Source organism: Mus caroli, chromosome 8 (assembly GCF_900094665.2).
Source record: "Mus caroli chromosome 8, CAROLI_EIJ_v1.1, whole genome shotgun sequence".
Classification (NCBI taxonomy): Eukaryota; Metazoa; Chordata; class Mammalia; order Rodentia; family Muridae; genus Mus; species Mus caroli.
This window is the reverse complement of record NC_034577.1, coordinates 19,102,049-19,120,561: the sequence shown is the minus strand read 5'-3', so window position 1 is coordinate 19,120,561 and position 18,513 is coordinate 19,102,049. Positions and strand designations below refer to the sequence as shown.

At 43.8% G+C, this 18,513-nt stretch overlaps 1 protein-coding gene across 2 annotated transcripts; it reads left to right on the top strand.

Moving 5' to 3' along the window:
- Positions 1–1,779: 1,779 nt before the first annotated feature.
- Positions 1,780–14,511, top strand: Ido1 (indoleamine 2,3-dioxygenase 1). Of its 2 annotated transcripts, none has more exons than XM_021170950.1 (10): positions 1,780–1,949; positions 5,315–5,410; positions 5,530–5,649; positions 7,070–7,188; positions 9,106–9,120; positions 10,636–10,735; positions 11,536–11,653; positions 12,789–12,840; positions 13,237–13,385; positions 13,830–14,455. In XM_021170950.1, exons 1-10 carry the CDS (start codon positions 1,851–1,853, stop codon positions 14,183–14,185), a joined length of 1,224 nt encoding a protein of 407 aa, XP_021026609.1. In that variant the 5' UTR covers positions 1,780–1,850; the 3' UTR covers positions 14,186–14,455. The 2 variants fall into 2 exon arrangements, with proteins under 2 accessions (XP_021026609.1, XP_021026610.1); XM_021170951.2 differs by lacking the exon at positions 1,780–1,949 and adding an exon at positions 3,133–3,394 and having other exon boundaries at positions 13,830–14,511.
- The last annotated feature ends 4,002 nt before the right edge of the window (positions 14,512–18,513 follow it).

The following is an 18,513-nucleotide window of genomic DNA, read 5'->3' as shown; positions in this document are numbered from 1 at the left end:
GTACGAGAGCACGGGATTGAGATGTTCTCCAGGAGCCAGGTATCAGCAACACTCAGCAGGCAAAGCACTGAGAACGTAGTTTGAGAAACCAAGAAGACAGGATAGGAAGACTGTAGTTTCAGATGTACGAAAAGGGGCAGGTCTTGAAGGATGTGACATAAAACAGAAAGAAGTATCTAAAGCATGTATGTGTGACATCATAGGTGGTCTGGAGGCACCTGGGTAAGCAGGCTGCTACTGGCTTTACGAACATGGCTCTTTGTAGCTGCTCCTGAGATTTTACCCAAAAAGTCAGAATCTTCTAGAATTTCTTTCCATGTTTAGAAAGAGCACATTTTTCACTTGTCTTTGTTGTGTTAGAATCTTTGCTTTCTAATAGAAAAGACAGGACCCCATGGAAATGCCTTGCCCTATGTCATCCTTTGAGGATATAATAAAACTTTACGGCCCCACTTTTCACATGGTTCCAAATCAATCAGCCCCATCTGTCACTCAGTTTACAAAGGCTTGACTCATTGCACCCTCCTTGCTGGGTTACTTTTGGTTTCGATTTTCCCTGCCATTGTTTTTTATAATGAGCACATATTCTTGGAAACCCTACCGTTCAAAGAAAAGCCATCATATGCTAACCATGTCAGACCTGCTCTAGACTGTTCCAGAGCCATGGTTCATTAATTCGCTTCAAGAGCTAATGGTCTGTTTGATAAGCCTGCACATTGTCTTTTAATGTGCTATACGATTTTTTTAACCCTTTCTGGTCATCAAAAGGGATGATGCAGTTTCTGCTTTGGTTCAGTATTTCACAAGAACAAGTCATGGCTCTACAGAGCGAGACATTTTCTTATAAATAAATAAATGTTTAAAAACCCATACAAAACAAAACAACAACAAAACCAAAATCCACTTCATCAAAGTGGACATAAACTTAGGAGTTCTCTGTACACCTTTACCAGAGTCTCAATTTTGTATTGCAAGGAATGTTTTTAGTTATTTGACGCTTCTCTTTACTTTTGAACACATTAGAGAATCTCCAGGTGTGCAGAGCTGAGAGCTTGTCACAGGAGTCAGTCCCTGGCAGCCAGATAGAGTAGGAAAGGTGGACAACCTTCCAAGATATGGCTTACAAATCATGTGAAGAAGTGAACCCTCCATTAGCCTTAACACAGACAAGAACCTAGGGGAGAAAACTAGGGGAACAGTCTAGTCAAGTGATCCCCCTCTGTGCTACTGCGGAGGCCGACTCTCCTGTGTGTCCCAGGTTGTGTTTCAGGGCTGGAGAGACAAAACACTGACATTTAAAACAGGACATAAGTTCCCTCGTGTGAAAGCCAATAATGGACAGCTATTGCTAGTTTGGCTGTCTTTATTTTAAACCCAAACTCTGAACGTTTTCTAAAGCAAAATGCATTCTCCTGGTCACCTGTCCTCATGGTTCTTGTCATGTGAGTTGGGCACTTTGTGGCTTGAACACCCAATCCTACTGCTGGGGTAACAGGTGGCCACCAAAACCACTGATGTGGTGGTTTCCAGGGCCGAGGCCTGAGTGTGCACTCAGTCACCATAATTGGCACTGGGAGCTGAGGCCATCAGAGCCAACAGTTGATGTCCTTATGGGATAAATCTGATAAGAAACACAAATGTTTAGTTTCTTCATATGACGAAGAGAGATCCTTTGTGGTTTGGTTGTTTATCAAATTACAAATACATAAAACAGAAAATGAAACTGTCCCAGGTGGAAGCCACTTCTCCCCGAGTATTACGTGTCAGCTGTGGGGTTTGGCTAAAGCCTATAAGAGATGCTGGGGCGTTCCTTCAGTGGCCAAGTGGGGGGGTCAGTGGAGTAGACAGCAATGGCACTCAGTAAAATATCTCCTACAGAAGGTTCTAGAAGGATCCTTGAAGACCACCACATAGATGAAGATGTGGGCTTTGCTCTGCCACATCCACTGGTAAGAGAAGTGAAAATCTGCTTTGTCCTCATTATTTATCTCGACAGGTGAATTTCTAAGTAAAGCAGCTCTGTCTCAGGTTCTCTTAAGCGAATGAGTGATGTCAAATTCAGAGCCCACTTACAAATAAGGAAGCCTGGCTGCTCTTCAGTGTTTCTTCTTCTTCTTCCTCAAAATCCAGCCCTTACTTTCTTAAACCTGGAAATGTGAAGTGGTGAGGGAAGGGGCACATGAGAAGTCTTTTTAGCTTCGTGAAGGAAACGGGCTCATAGAGGGGAAGCCAGTTTGTCACAATGACTTTTCCAGCACTGTGTTCTGAAACAGCAACATTCAAATGCCCAGAGCCATGGAAACTTTTCTCTTCTGAACCTTATCAAATGGACCGATCTGTGCTCCTCACTGATTTCAGTATATGAAACGATAGATCAAACAACTTTTATTTCATATTAATAATGCTTGTGGTTTGTCAAGCATAATCCAAAGGAAGGTATGAACAACCTTGATTGTGCTTTTGTGCAAATTTTGGAATCCAAGTGCGGTGCATGTGGGGGAAATGCCTTGTGTCTCAACCAGGTACGGTGGGGAACAACTATAGTTCCAGCACCCAGGAGTCAGAGGCAGGGGCATAGCCTCAAATTCAAGGCCAGACAGTCTTAAATAAAACAAAAGCTGAGAACGTACTGAACAAACAAAAATTATGTCATTAAATTGGACTGCAAAAACGCCACGCATACCAAATTTATCGCTCACATCTTCATTATCAAAACTTACGGAAAATAGCAAAGAAGCAAAATAGTCGTTTAGAGGTGCCCCATGCTCACCTAGTCTCACTAAAACCCGAACAGAGTAAGTAGTCAGTCGCACGTTTTGAGCTCAGGTGACTCTAGGACCCAGACGCAAAGAGCCGAGCCAGGAGCCAGGAAGGCACAGATCTAGGGGCAGTGGGCTAGAGACTGGGATCAGATATGGAAAACCATGGCAGTTCCCGGGAAGGCGAGGCACGGGTACACTGCAGAATTAAGGGTAGCAGCGAGCCTGTATTGGCTCGCCCAGCCGGGAGTAGTCTGAAGCATGCACCCCGCAGCGCTCATGAGGAGCATCCTGCGCAGCTCCCATCCAATCCAGTGGCTTGCTGCTTGGGGCGGGACTACAGTCTAGCGTGCAGCCTCAGGCTCCCCCGCCGTTGGGCACCAAGCCTGATATCCTTGCTACAAGTGTCCTGGCGCCTGCATCTTTGGGTGCCGGGGCGTGCCTGGTTTTGAGGTCTTCGTGTATCCGGTCACGAATGTGGTAACTGACCACCTCAGGGTTTAGCGCCGCAGTTCTCAACCTTCTTAATGCTGAAACCTTTTTAAAAGTTCCTCACGTTGTGATGACCCCAGACGGTACAATTATTTTCGTTGCTACGTCACAACTGTAATTTTGCTACTGTTCTGAATCGTAATGTAAATATCTGTGTTTTCCGATGGTCTTAGGTAGTCCCAAAAAGAATGCAGCCTCAAAGGGGTCACGACCCACAGGTTGAAAAACACTGCTCTAACAGGAAGCAGCCCTAGGGGTGGGACATTAGGACAGCACTGGGTGTGGTTCGGAGTTTTGGAGTTCATCTGGGGACATTGCCTGTATCTATGTAGTATTTATTTGTGCCATGTAATAGTAAATATGAGATTCAGGAGATACCATTATTTGGATTTCTTTTTCATTTGGGGTGGGGCCAAAGTAGACACCACTTATATAGCAGTCCCCTCCAGCATCAATAGCTTTGCCTTTTCTTTTCTTTTTTTTTTTTTTTTTTGGTTTTTGTTTTTTGAGACAGGGTTTCTCTGTGTAGTCCTGGCTGTCCTGGAACTCACTCTGTAGACCAGGCTGGCCTCGAACTCAGAAATCCGCCTGCCTCTGCCTCCCAAGTGCTGGGATTAAAGGCGTGCGGTGCGCCACCACTGCCTGGCGCTCCCTCCTGCAGCACTCTAGGTCCTAGACCCATGCTCCCAGTATTGGGGTGCCTATGTTCAAGCAACTTGTACCTTACTTAAAATCCCCAAAGCACATGCACACTATGTGTCAGAGGAGCCCAAGACCCATTGAGTGTCTCTTTTAAGTGACAAGGTGACCATTCTCTAATATATATATATATATATATATATATATATTATAATATCTAATATGTATCATATATATCTATATCTATCTATATATATATATCATAATATCTAATATATAACATATATATATGTTAAAGTTGCTAAGATTTATGGTAAGAATAAGTCTGTCTAAAATTGTGATAGGGAAAAAATGGCTACAAGTTAGAAAGATGGCTCAGTCAGTGTTATGCATGTAAGAGAATATTAATCCAATACCAAGAAGTCATGTTTAAAAAAGCCAAAGCCAGGATTAGGTGGTGTACACTCAAAATGCCAGTGGATCCTTAGGATTTGTTGGCCAACCAGGCTAACCTCATGGGTGGGCTCCAGACCAGTGAGAGTCCCAGTCTCAAAAGTAAGGTGAGGAACGTGTCTAAAGTTGTCCTCTGGCCTACACACAGGTATACATGCCTATACACACATACTCGTACACTCACACACATACACACATGAACAAACATCCACACACATGCATACATGTGCGTGCACCCACAAACATGCACACACATGTGCACACACACACAGAATCTATCCTAGTTCTGCTGTTCTACCTCAAACTGCACAAGTTACAGCAACACCCCCTTAAAGCTACCGTTAGGGTGGAAATGGTATTAAGTGACCGGTAATATCCTAGGCCCTTCAAGAAATATATTAGAAGCCCAATACAGCCTTAATTCTGAAAGCTGGAAATGCTAGTTTGAGCTACAAATGAATTATTCACAAAGTAAGTAGCATTTGGACTTTTAAAATATGTGACAGAAAGACTAATTCTTGGCCCATGAGAAATATAGGCATGGGTCTGAGTTCCTAATGTGCTGACAACCTTAAAGCCACCTCATTCCTTTTCCCACTCAAAAAATACCTGAGAAGAAAGACAGTGACAGAAAATAAGAAAATAAGTAACAGAAAATAATAAAAACCACAATCCCTGGGCTCCAAGGAGAGGAGCCTGGTGTAAGACGGAGACGCGAGAAAGGCTTGGGTAGAATTGTTGGCTGAATTTTGTAAGATGTGAATGGAAGCGCAGGAAGACATGAAGGAGTGAGGGCTTCTGCCCAAGCATCTGCCAGAGCCTGGACTGGTCCTTCTAGACCATGTTTGTTGGGGGCCCAAATGGAGCTGGAGACAAGATAGACCGTCCATGGGGAAGCCTGAATTACTCTAAGTGACCTCCGAGAGCAATTCAAACCAAATGGTTTTATTGGATCTTATTTTCTCTCCCAGGTGGAGCTGCCTGACGCATACAGCCCCTGGGTCCTTGTGGCTAGAAATCTGCCTGTGCTGATTGAAAACGGGCAGCTTCGAGAAGAAGTTGAAAAGGTTTGAAAACCTGTACAATCTCCTTTCTGTGTGGTTTCTTCACATCTTAATCTTGGCTTTAAAGCCTACAGCATCCATTACCGGGCTGAGGTTAGTCACATCTCTCCGTCTCTTCTCAGCTGCCCACACTGAGCACTGACGGACTGAGAGGACACAGGTTACAGCGCCTGGCACACCTGGCCCTGGGGTACATCACCATGGCGTATGTGTGGAACCAAGGGGATGACGATGTTCGAAAGGTTTGGAGACTTCCTGGTACCTACTCACATGGTGACTTTTCATTAGCATGAATGCAAATTCCAGCTTGCATTCAATGTAAAGTGTCTGGGTTTGGAAGGTAACTCGGTGGTGGAATGCATGCCTGCCATGCGGAAGGTCCCGGGTTTGAACCCTAGACCCATAAAAAGTTAAATACTAAAATTGTAGTATTATCATTATCGTTTGTAATGCTGGCAGTGGGTGCTTCTGGAAGGAGGCACTACGGTTTGAACCTCAGGCCTTGTGTGTGTTAGGCTCCACTGGGCTCCATTTTTAAAATTTGCATCAGGAGGAAAATAGAGCACTTCCTCACTGAATTATCATAATTACATTGTAAATATCTTTCATACACTAGACAAGCATTTAATAGCTCGATGCAGACACAGGCCCTGCTTTTTAAGTTTCATAATACTGTGAATGTTTTATAGTTACCATACAAATTTAGGTGGCACTCAGAATCACATGAAATCCACAAAGACTACATTTCCATATTTCAAGTCACAAAGGAATAGCATTGGTTTCTCAGTGCCTTTTGCCATATAGTGACAAACGTGACTGATGCTTTCTTCAGATATTTTTATTGCCACATGCAGTTTAAAGACAGAGACACACGTACAATCCACCCATGCAGTCAGCCAGCTCCTGGGATACGGAGAGGAATAAGACAATCTGTGTAACCATGGGAGCACCCTGCACTTGGTTACACTCATCTATTAGCATCCAGTTCTGCTTGTGAGTAACTGCTGTTTTGCGTATTGAGGCGGGGGTATCAGGATTAGCACAGGATCCAGAACTCACCTTGTATCCTGGGATGGCTTTGAAGTCTTAACTCTCTTGTATCATCCTTCCAAGTCCTAGGTTGACAGGTCTACAAGGCACCAATGCCAATATTGTGAAGTTTACTAAAAACAGAATAAACATACAACACACACATTCACACACACACACACACACACACACGAGTGTTTCCGTGTGCTCTGAGACAGCACTCTGCTTGTATTTCTCACATGAGCCACATCCAGTGTCCTTAGCAAAGCCTACAAGTCCAGACACAACTGAGTTTTCCTTTCTCACTGCCTCTAGCTAACATGATGTCTTGTGGGACAGATGGGTAAAGGACAGAGTGAAAATAACACAGGGTCATTTGAAAATAAAACCTGCAGTCTCCTTATCATATTTTCTTTCCTATCTGGGGGCCCAGCTATGCCCTAAACAACCAACATCTCAAACAGGAGCGTTGAACCATTGCCCGGATTATGTTATGAAACAAGGGAGAGAAAAATTACACATATGGGCTTCCAAGTGCTGTCTATGCTCCATAACAAGTTTGAACAGTGAGATGAGAAGAAAATATAAGATATTTCAGTGGCTAAAAAAATGATCCGGTGTGTTTTCAACCAGGTGCTGCCCCGCAATATTGCTGTTCCCTACTGCGAGCTCTCAGAGAAGCTGGGCCTGCCTCCCATTCTGTCTTACGCAGACTGTGTCCTGGCAAACTGGAAGAAAAAGGACCCCAATGGGTATGTAACCCCAAGCAAAAAGCAGATGCTGTTAGCTGGGCATATTTATTCCTTAACTTTTGGCAGTGCAGCTTCTGTTGTTGGTTATGGTTTGTTTGTTTGTTGGTTATAGATCATTGTGTCTGTAACTACGAACGTATTACCCGTGAGCTTGAGAGGAGCACCTGGGCGTATATGGGAAAATCCAGAGAGCCTTCGTGTGCACTCTGGAGTGTGCAGGCCTCATAAAGCCACCGCCCAAAGCTAGCAACAGGAGTGTGTCAGTCACCCCAGAAAATGCTTCCGTGCTTCTTTTCATCCTATTTCTTCCTCTGCACCCAGAAAATACACTCTCGATTGTTGTTATTGGGTTAGGGTCTAGCAAGGTGGCTCAGCAGGCCAACGAACTTGCAGCACAACATTGTCAACCTACGTTTAACCCCCTGGATGCAAGTAAAAGAAGTGAAGAATTGACTCCACAAAATTTCCCTCTGACCTCTACATGTGCGCCATGAAACACGTGCCCTCCACACCAGGCCCACAGAGAATAATAATATATTAAGGTTTTTAAAAATTTAGTTGGTTTGTATTAAAATGTTAGTTGGGATATGAGGAGGGTTTTTTATTACTATTTTGTTTGTGTTTTGTTTTATTTGTCTGGCTATTGACAATGTCTTACCACGTACCCCAAAGTGACCTTGAGCTTGTCTGTCCCCTGCATCAGTATCCTGCGCTCTAGGATGCTGAGTGTGCACCACAACACCTGGCAAATTGGATTTCAGATCAATAAAAACCATTGTCGTTGCTACGGTTTCTATTGCTGTGATAGAACAGCCAGACTGAGAGCAACTTGGGAAAGAAAGGGTTTTATTTCACCTTGGTTGTAAGTTCGTCATCCAGGAAAGCCAGAGCAGTAACTCAGAGGGAACGTAGTGACAGGAACTGGAGCAGAAGCCTTGGAGGAACCCTGCTTACATGCTTGCTCTCCGTTCTCTCTATGGCTTATTCAGACAACTGAATGTGCCAATTGGAATATGGGCACCACCTACACTGAGCTGGCCCCTCTCCCATCAATCATCAGTCAAGTACGGCTTGCCCACAGGCCAGTCTGAGGGTGGCATCTTCTCTAATGATGTCCCCTCTTCTAAAACAGCTCTAGCTTGTGTCTCATAAACAAACATTCACCAGCACAAGCATTGAATGTGAAATTCTTAATGTATGGTTTCCTTTCATTCGTGTACTTTTAAGAGTCTACAAACTTAATTTCCAGGGAGCAAGTTACATTGAAGAGGGCACACATCTTAGGGGGAGAAGCAGAAATGTGTGAGCTTTCAGGGCAGCCTGCTCAGGAGTCAGCTAGTAATGGAACCTACAACAAGAAGAGGCTAACAGCCCCGGTAGCTTTAAGCTTGTCCCTGTGAGATGCAAGAGGCTAACAATAGTCACTGTGGCTATCAACTTGTACCTATGAGATGTAGGCTGCATATGGGAGTGTCTTGCTGTGGAAGGTACCTTCACAGTAACAGATGCCCCTGAGTGTGTGCTCTTTGATTACTCAATGTTTAAGCTGGTGTTTCTCAACCTGTGGGTTGTGACCCCTTTGGGTTCACATATCAGATATCCTACATATCTGATATTTATACAACCATTTGATAACGGTAGCAAAATTACAGCTATGAAGTAGCAATAAAAATGATTTTATGGTTGGGGGATCACCATCACATGAGGAACTGTGTTAAAGGGTCTCAGCATCAGGAAGGTTGAGACCCACTGGTAAGCAATCTTGAGAAATATAAATTCCATGTTTTTCCTTCATTAAACCCACGTCTCAGTACTGATGGATCATAGTACACAAGCCACTTCTCAAATTCACCTGATTTGATAACTGTTTTTTCTCTCTTCCCAATTGGCACATTGTTTTGTGGCTGCTCTCCTAAGACCCATGACATACGAGTAAGTATTTGCTTATGTTTTTTAACATAAGAATTATGTGTCATCCAGAGTGAATGTGGGTTTATGGGATGTTCTAAATGATTAGATTTAGGAAGGAAGTAATTGAAATGATTATTTAAAAGACCAATAGTAGTCCGGTCCTCAATTGTGTCTATAAATATGACTATGTCTATAAGAAACTGTAGCTGTAGATTCTTGCCACCCTGCTATTTGCGTCTGCATGTTTGAAATTTATATGAACAGATATGAAGAGTAGATGCCTGTATGCATGTGTGATCCAGTGACCTCTGTGACTAGATGCACTTAATGATGTCACCTAATAGCCTTATGTCTGCTCTTTTAACCCAACCCTTACCATGTTTGATCTCTATTCTACACTTTATTAAAAGTTGGGGAACTGGGGCTGGAGAGATAGCTCAGCAGTTAAGAGCACTGGCTACTCTTCCAGAGGTCCTGAGCTCAATTCCCAGCAACCACACGGTGGCTCACAACCATCTGTAATGAGATCCGATGCCCTCTTCTGGTGTGTCTGAAGATAGCTACAGTGTACTCACATACATAAAATAAATAAATCTTAAAAAAAAATTGGGGAACTAAAACATATGGCACCAGTGTAATCTTACCTAGATGAAGTTAGGCCAAAAATATGAAAATAAATTTATAAAAGATAAAATCATGAGCACTGTTCAAACAGAAGATTGAAAGGGGAATCCAGACGATGGAGTGCTTGTCCCGTAGGGCACAGGAGTGGGAAGAAAGGTCTCAGAGGCACAGGGTTTCTGGAGTATTACCAGAGCTCGAGACCTCCTAGCTAGCACCATCATAAACCATGAGGAGCTCAAACAAAACTGTGGGATAGGAAAAACACAGGTCTCTGTTGGTGATGGCCAAGAGTTTGAGGAGTACCTTTAAGCAGTGGGCTTTTTGACGCAGGGTCTCACAGTGGACATACAGTAGCATGGCCAGATTTAGAATCCAGGATCCTAAACCACTTCAAAATTCATAAGTATCCAGATTCTAAAGCCACCATTATATCAATGCCAAAACATCAGTAGAAAAGAAAACAACAACAACAACAAAACCAAAACAGAATCTAACCAGTGTGTGTGTGTGTGTGTGTGTGTGTGTGTGTGTGTGTGTGTGTGTGTGTTGGGGGTAAAGGGTGGGCAGAGTTGACAGGGAAAAGAACTCAGGGCTTAGAGAATGTAACATGCATACCTGTACAATGAATGGAAACAGACCCGTTATCGGGTTTTTAGGTCTATGCTCTGGAATAAAATTCCAAGTATGAGCATGGCCTTAAATGCATATGCTCTTTAGACAATGCATTCAATATACTTGATTCTCAGTGTTCTCAAATATATAGTAGAGACAGTAGGGTGGGCATATACCACTCTGGCACAGTTTGTTTGGGAATTCAAAAAGTACGAATAAATATACTGGGAAAGTGTGTTTCCCTACAGATACAGTGTTCATTTTCCTACATTGTTTGCCAACTGTGACTGCTTTTCTTAGGAACATGGACATTCTGTTCTCGTTTCCTGGTGGGGACTGTGACAAAGGCTTCTTCCTCGTCTCTCTATTGGTGGAAATCGCAGCTTCTCCTGCAATCAAAGTATGTCTGTTCCCTCTTAGCTAGTTTTTTCCCCTCCCCCATTCATATAAGCAGAATTATGTAGAAAGCAAATCACAATAGCAAGGTTCACTTTACCCTGACTGAAGGTAGCCTCAGGTCGTATAACTGGAGACAATACATGTTTTACTAAAAAAGACATTCTTTTTGGCACATCACCCTGAAATATAAAATCTAGGGGTGATGTATTTAGAATCAAATTTGAAATTTCAGCAAGAAATGAAACTCGTCAAAGGGATTTGTCATTAGTTCGCAGTGATGTAAATCCAGTTGTTCTGACTGGAAAGACAAAGGCAGCCTGCTTGGGGGGCGGGGGGCCTAGTGGATGAAGTGCTTGCCCTGCAGTCTAGTCTCCTGCCGAAAAAGCTGAGCACATTGACATGCACTTGCAAGGCCCGGAGGTGCTCCCTGGGATGTGGGAGGTGCTCCCTGGGATGTGGGAGGTGCTCCCTGGGACTCTCTGGCCAGCCAGCCTAATCAGTGAGCTCCCGGCCAGTGAGTGGTTCTGTCTCATAGAACAAAGGGTTAATGATTCTGAGTGTTAAGTTCACAGGCCTCTACATGAGCACAAGCACATATGTGCACAGCCACCGGTGCACACAAATTCACATGCATCATGTACAAGCAATAGAAATGGAAACATAAACTTGATTTGCTAAGTAAGCCACAATTTATTTTGTGCCTATGTTTAATGCTTGCTAGAACCTCTCTCTCTCTCCCCTCTCCCCTCTCTCCCCCCTCTCCCTCTCTCTCTTCTTCATTTTTAAACTTTATTTTTAAAGGCAATCCCCACTGTATCCAGTGCAGTAGAGCGTCAAGACCTGAAAGCATTGGAAAAGGCACTGCATGACATAGCTACCAGTCTGGAGAAAGCCAAGGAAATTTTTAAGAGGATGCGTGGTGAGTATTGTTGGCAGTTCACATTCTGGGCTCACAGCCATTGGTGCCTGGTGTCTGACGCAAAGAGTTGCTGTCGAGAAAAAGGAAGGGCAAGGTACCTGCTGCTGAGTGTCTGTCTACCTCACTGCATCTTTAGGCTTCTTTGTGTAGTGCATCTAATTATTTCCATTTGCAGAAAAGAAAACCTAAGGTATAAAGAAAGATGACTTAAGGTTAAAATACCACTGGCAAACAAGGAACCCAGAATTCCAAACTGGGTCTTGTTCATGCTGAGAAACTTTCTTGCCTGATACTAAAACCTATGAGGAAACCCGTGGAAGGCAAAGGCAACTTCAAGTGTTGAAAAACCCAGATCCTAGGGATTTGTCATTAGTTCGCAGTGATGTAAATCCAGTTGTTCTGACTGGAAAGACAAAGGCAGCCTGCTTGGGGGGCTGGGGGCCTAATGGACCTAACTCTGTTTCTTCACAAATCCACTCTGGGGATAACAGAGAAATGAACTATTTCAAAACCGACTTAGAAACTCTACCAAACCAGGAAGGGTGTAAGAGTAATTTGAGAAGGAAATCTGCCTTCCTGCCTCAGTTTAACAAGTGGGATTTTGTTTGTGAGTTTGAAGCTGCTGGTGGTTGCCTGTTGTGGGAGAAAACTCACCTCTTCAAATGTTAGTGAGCTTTAGGAAGACGCATAAGAGGATCTCGTGGGGGCTCCTGTGTGTGTGTGTGTGTGTGTGTGTGCATGCATGTGTGCTTGTGAGTGTTTATCCGTGCTGCTGTGGGTGATGGAGCCCGGAGCTCAGAGATGCTAAGAAAGGACATGACCCCTGAGGTCCATGTCTAGCCCTGGTCTGTTTTTGCAAGCACTGCATGTGCTGTGCCAGTAAGCACAGAGTGATGCTATTCAGTGCTGACAGATTCATTTCGATGACAGTACTGTGTAGGTGATATTACTTGGTCCCTTTGCAGACCCAATATGGAAGTACAGGAGAGGTAGTGAGCAGGACAGAAGGGAGTTGTGCTGCCCATAGAGACTTCGTGGGTTTGCCTGATGCCTTTATTAGAGTCTGTACTGAAGTTCAGACACCTGTCTGCAGTATGCCTGATGTTGCTTTGTACATACTCCCATCTTTTCACAGACTTTGTGGACCCAGACACGTTTTTCCACGTTCTCCGCATATATCTGTCTGGGTATGTATTCTGAGGCTTGACTTTATTTTCTCAACTCATAGAAAGAACAGACTAGATCCCATTAGCTGGCCTCCGGGGTTCTTTGTGTTGAGATAAAAAATTGTATCGCACACACCCATGTTGTAGAGAAAAAAAGCCCAGGCTTTGCTCTCTGGTGATTCTTGGCCAGGGAGGCCCTGGGACGAGAGTGGGGAAATGATTCCGAGCAAAGAGAGAGAATGGTCTGAACCAGAGTGGAGCAAGGCTCCCCTCAGAAAGAACGTCAACATTCCCTCAGAACTGCGTTACTATTTTTATGAACTTGAGTGACAGGGTGGGTGGAAGAGCCACTTGTTCGGTAAGATTTTCTACTTGGTAACTAATCCAAATGATTTTTTTCTTTCCTTTTTCATCTAGCTGGAAATGCAGCTCCAAGCTGCCAGAAGGTCTGCTGTATGAGGGGGTCTGGGACACCCCAAAAATGTTTTCAGGGGGCAGTGCAGGCCAGAGCAGCATCTTCCAGAGTCTTGATGTCCTTCTGGGAATAAAGCATGAGGCTGGCAAAGGTAGGTGGGAATGGCAATGTGTCCTTTCTTTTTATCTAACAGGACTATATCTTAATGCAGGTTAAGGATCCTCCCGGGCAGAAGTGTTGCAAACCCAAAGGCATTGTGTGCTACCACCCTGAAATCCTGTCCAGTAAAACCAAGTAAAGGAAGAGCGAGGGAGTCACGGAGGCGTGGGGGGGGGGGAGGGGAGACAAGGAAGGATGACAAAGCAAAAGCAAGCAAAATGTGGTATTAGGAAACTGTTACTTATTCTGTCTTCAGGACCAATAGGAGTCTAAAGGAACAGGCATTGCTAGGGGCAAGCTGTTTAGCCTGGCCTTTGCTGCAAAGCCTCCCATGGTGGCTATGATCACCCAGCCTTCCAGACCTTGCCCTCTTTCTTTCCTAGCCAAGGAAGGCCTTTCTTCCCCCAACCCCTTATCTGTCTTTGTTTTGCTGTAGAATCTCCTGCAGAATTCCTCCAGGAAATGAGAGAGTACATGCCTCCAGCCCACCGGAACTTCCTTTTATCTTTAGAGTCAGCTCCCCCAGTCCGTGAGTTTGTTATTTCAAGACACAATGAAGACTTGACGAAAGCTTATAACGAGTGTGTGAATGGTCTGGTCTCTGTGAGAAAGTTCCACCTCGCAATAGTAGATACTTACATTATGAAACCTTCCAAGCAGAAGCCCACCGATGGCAACAAGTCGGAAGAGCCCTCAAATGTGGAAAACAGAGGGACTGGGGGTACGAATCCCATGACTTTCCTGAGGAGTGTGAAAGATACAACGGAGAAAGCTCTTCTGAGTTGGCCTTAGTGTAGCAAGCTCCACTTCTATCAGGGCACAGAAAACACCTTCATCCTGTCATAGCTCATTAAATCAGATCCACCAAGTAAGACTATAGAATAATTTGCCTGTTGTAAATATACTATGTAGATTTCAAAAATCATCTGTGCATTCCCTGTAGGAAAATAATCAAGCTGAACTATTTAATGATATTAAAATGATATAAGAAATAATATAAACTATATTTATGATTGAAATACAACAATGAGACCCAGTAAATAAAAGTTATTGTGAAGTTGACTAACTCTTGTGTCCTTTGTAGCGATAATTAAAGATTCCTCCAATGGATATCTACTTACCAGGGCTGAGTCCTGTAGTTCCAAAATATTTATACTATGCTTTCTCATCTTGACTATCTCGTTAGTCTGTATTATCAACACACAAGAAACTTTGGGCGCCAGACTATTGTTTGCCAGCCTTAGCAAATATCTCAGGAATGAATATATAAAAGAATAAATGATTTGTGAACCCATTCATCGGGGTGAAGAAGGAAGAAAAGCGCACCTAGGTGGTGATTTGAATGACTGTCCCCCATAGGTTCCCATATCTGGACACTTGCTTGCTGGGTGGTGGCACCATTTAGGGGTGGTTATGGACTTTAGGCAGTGCAGTGTAGCTTTGCTGTCTGAAGTGGACTTTGAAGGTATAGAGCCTTGTCTTACTTGCACTTGACCATCTCTGCTGCCGAGTTGTTAAACCAGTCAGCTTTCTGCTTCGGCTGCCTGCTTCAATGCCTTCCCAACTATTACAGACACCCTCTCTGGAGACATATGCCCCAATAAACTATTTTTTACATAAGTGCTTCAGGTCATGGTACTTCACCACAGAAACAGAAAAGTAATAATCTCGGTAATGCAACTCCTCCTGAGAGCCTGGGTTATTGGCACTCACACTCTAACATGAGTTGATTTCATAATGGGATCCTGTAGTGGTAAGTCAAGAGGAATTGAAGCCGAGTATAGTGGCTTGTGCCTGCAATCCCAGTGCAATGGCACAGAGCTAACATTCCAATGCCAAACTCTGAAGCTCCATGGCCTGCGTCCACCTGATTTTGTTCTGGGACTGAGGGTGCTGTAAAATAAAATAGTCTTTTATAGAGAAAATAGTTATTAATTTCCTTAACCTACATGATCTGCCTTGTACATCTAAACCAAAATGATTTGCCTTCCGACACAAAGTAGATTCAAGCATACAGCAGGTCTTTAATTCGTATTTATTCAAATGGACAGGTTATGTTTCTTATATTAGAAGTCCTAACCAACAAAAGGCTAGCTAGCATCTGGTCGAGAGTGAGTGTGCATAGAATTGCTATCACAGTTACCAGCACAATGACTTCAACGACAGAAGTCCTTTTGAATTTTGATTTTTTCTTTTATTGGATATTTTCTTTATTTGCATTTCAAATGTTACCCCCATTCCAGATCTCCCGTCCATAAACTCCTCCCTCCCCCTTCTTCTATGAGGGTTGCTCCCCCACTCACCCACCCACCTACTTCTGCCTTCCCATCTTGGCATTCCCCTACACTGGGGCATCAGGACCAAGGGCCACTTCTCTCACTGATGTCCAACAAGGCCATCCACTATCACATATACAGCCAGAGCTATGCGTCCCTCCATGTGTACTCTTTGGTTGATGGTCCAATCCCTGGGAGTTCTGGGAGGTCTGGCGGTTGACACTGTTGCTCCCCTCATGGGGCTGCAAACCCCCTCAGCTCCTTCATTCCCTTCTCCAACTCCTCCATCGGGGACCCAGAGCTCAGTCCAATGGTTGGCTGTGGGCATCCTTCTCTGTATTTGTAAAAGCATGAAGTATTTTTACTGGACATCCATTGTCCTCCAGCTCCTCTGTTCAGGCAGAAGAAGAACCAAGTCTCTAATTTAGTTTGACTTTACATTGTAGCCAGTGCAATTTAGGAAAAATGAATGCCAGAATTACCCATCTTTTGATGAGAGTACCCTTCCAAAAATCAGAGAATATTATATTCTGGACCCTTCCCTTCTCCAAGGATGGGTGTGGACTGGGCCTTGATCACATTCATAGTTCCCGCTCCTAACTGCTCAAAAGTGATGCGATGAAGTCATTTTTCATTTATCCAAAACAAAGGGGGTAACTTTTTTTTTTTACCAGCAAAACGTCTTTGTTTTGCTGAGTAAACTATTTGAATAAAAGTTAAATAATCAACCTCAAAATATAAACAATAAGTAATTTAGACCTAAGTGACTCTCCAGTAGTCAGAAGGAAAGCTCACAAGGGTGGTTAATGGTGGCCCAAAAGTAACCCAGGGAGATAGATCTGAAGTATACAGGAACCCAAGTACAGGAAGACATGGGAGGAAGTTGCAGATGCATTTGAGGGACAGTCCAGGCTGGTACTTATTAGGTGGCTACTGCAGTGTAAGAAATGTTCCAGCAATAAATAGCAATGTCCCAAAGTGTGGCAGTGGATTGGAAACAGAGCATTGTCAGTGCAGAAGGGTTAGGGAGACTGACTGATAAACTGCTGCTTTCAGAGGTGGTTTTCAGGTCAGCTCCAGGAGGTCAGGAGGCACTGATGTGTGCAGGAGGCACTGGCATGCAGGCTCTCCTAGTTTACCTGATGTTCCTTTGTCTTTATATCTTCATACTTCAGAGCAAGAGAACTAGTTAGGGTCATTACCAAGCCCCATCAATCACATCTAAGCTTCTGAGAGACACCATCCACCAAGATCTGAAGGAGGTAACAGTTCTGTTCTGGATAGGAAGTGGGAGGTAATCACTTACATTGACATCTGTCCCTAAGCAGAGCGCCTTCTGAGCCAGGCCTTCAGCTAGTGGCTGTGGGTCTCATGTATTGCCCCTGCCTTACTTAGGAGACATCTAGTAAACTGCATGAGCTGAGATATTTTCTGTGAAACCAGTGGTTCTCAACCTTCCTAATGCTGCAACCCTTTAATACAGTTCCTCAAGCTGTGGTGACCCCCGTCCATAGAATTACTCTATTGCTAATTCATAACTGTAATTTTGCTACTGTTATGAATCATAATTCTGATATTCAGGATATCTGAGAGGTAACCCCTAAATGGGTCATGACCCACAGTTGAGAACCACTGCTCTAGAGAATACAAGGGACAATGTCCAGCAAATGGGTTGTCTGTGGGCCTGGAGATAGGGCAACACAACTGAAGCCCAGAACTGCTAGCAGCCAGGCTAGAGAGGACTGCAGAGGTCTTTGATGAGATCGGAGAGGGAAGGTGAGAAGTTAGGCCTGAATTATGGAGCTCCAGAAGATGGCTGGTGATGATCTAGACCAGATTTTACATCCTGGCTTTATTGCTTATAGGACATGTGACACCTGGCTTTATTGTGACACATCTGAGCTGCAGTGTCCTCCTCAGAGGAGATGAGGGGGAATGACACCTGTGACTGCCTCAGTTTCGTTGGGAGTTAAGTGGGTTCTTGGTAGGTAGTTCTGACAATAGCACTTAGCAACAGGCAAACCGGTCATTGTTAGATATGAGTTGTTGTCAAGTTGTTGTCAAGGAGGAGGTTAATATAAAGCAGGAAGAGACAGCTATTGAGGGAAGGTTAAACACAAGAGTAACCACAGTGCCAGATGTCTGAACATCTAGTCAAGGAACTGGCCACTTAAAGAATTTTTAGCTGTTAGAACGGCTTGAGCCTATGACCCCAGCGTTGGTTGCTTCTTGGATGTCTGGGAACAGAAATCTATTAAACATGAGAACAAAGAAGCAATAATAAAATGGAAAAGAACACTCAGTGCTGCCTGGGCTGAGTCTTGGGTCATTTAGATTCAGAGTTCATCAAGTTAGAAACTGAAAGTGTAGCTGATGGTTTTACAAGTCTAACCTAGGAGTGGTGCCCAAAAATACTCATTTCTGAATGTGTTTTCTTCATTTCCTAAAAATTCACTAGTCCAGTTCCCAAAGATCCAAATTTGTGCTCTAAAAGGAGTGAAAGCCTTGTTGTGTCATGAAACTTCTCATGACTACTGTGAGTCCTGAAAATGCAGAATCTGGAACCCAAGGAGGGATATTTCTACACATGGTCAACTTAAGTAACTTCTAAAGGATAAACAAGACAGACACCAGAAGTAGGTTTGGTATGGTTTGTTTGTTTGTTTGTTTGTTTGTTTGTTTTTACAGTATAGCCCTGGATTTCCTACTGCTGGTTTAAGTTTTTGGGGTCCAGTCTAAAGTGTTAAATCAAGGTGGGGAATGGAAGTCTGTGATAATCATGTCTATCCCATGGGAGGCCCTGGATTTGGTCTACAGTATAAGGGTCCATGATTTGTTGAAGAA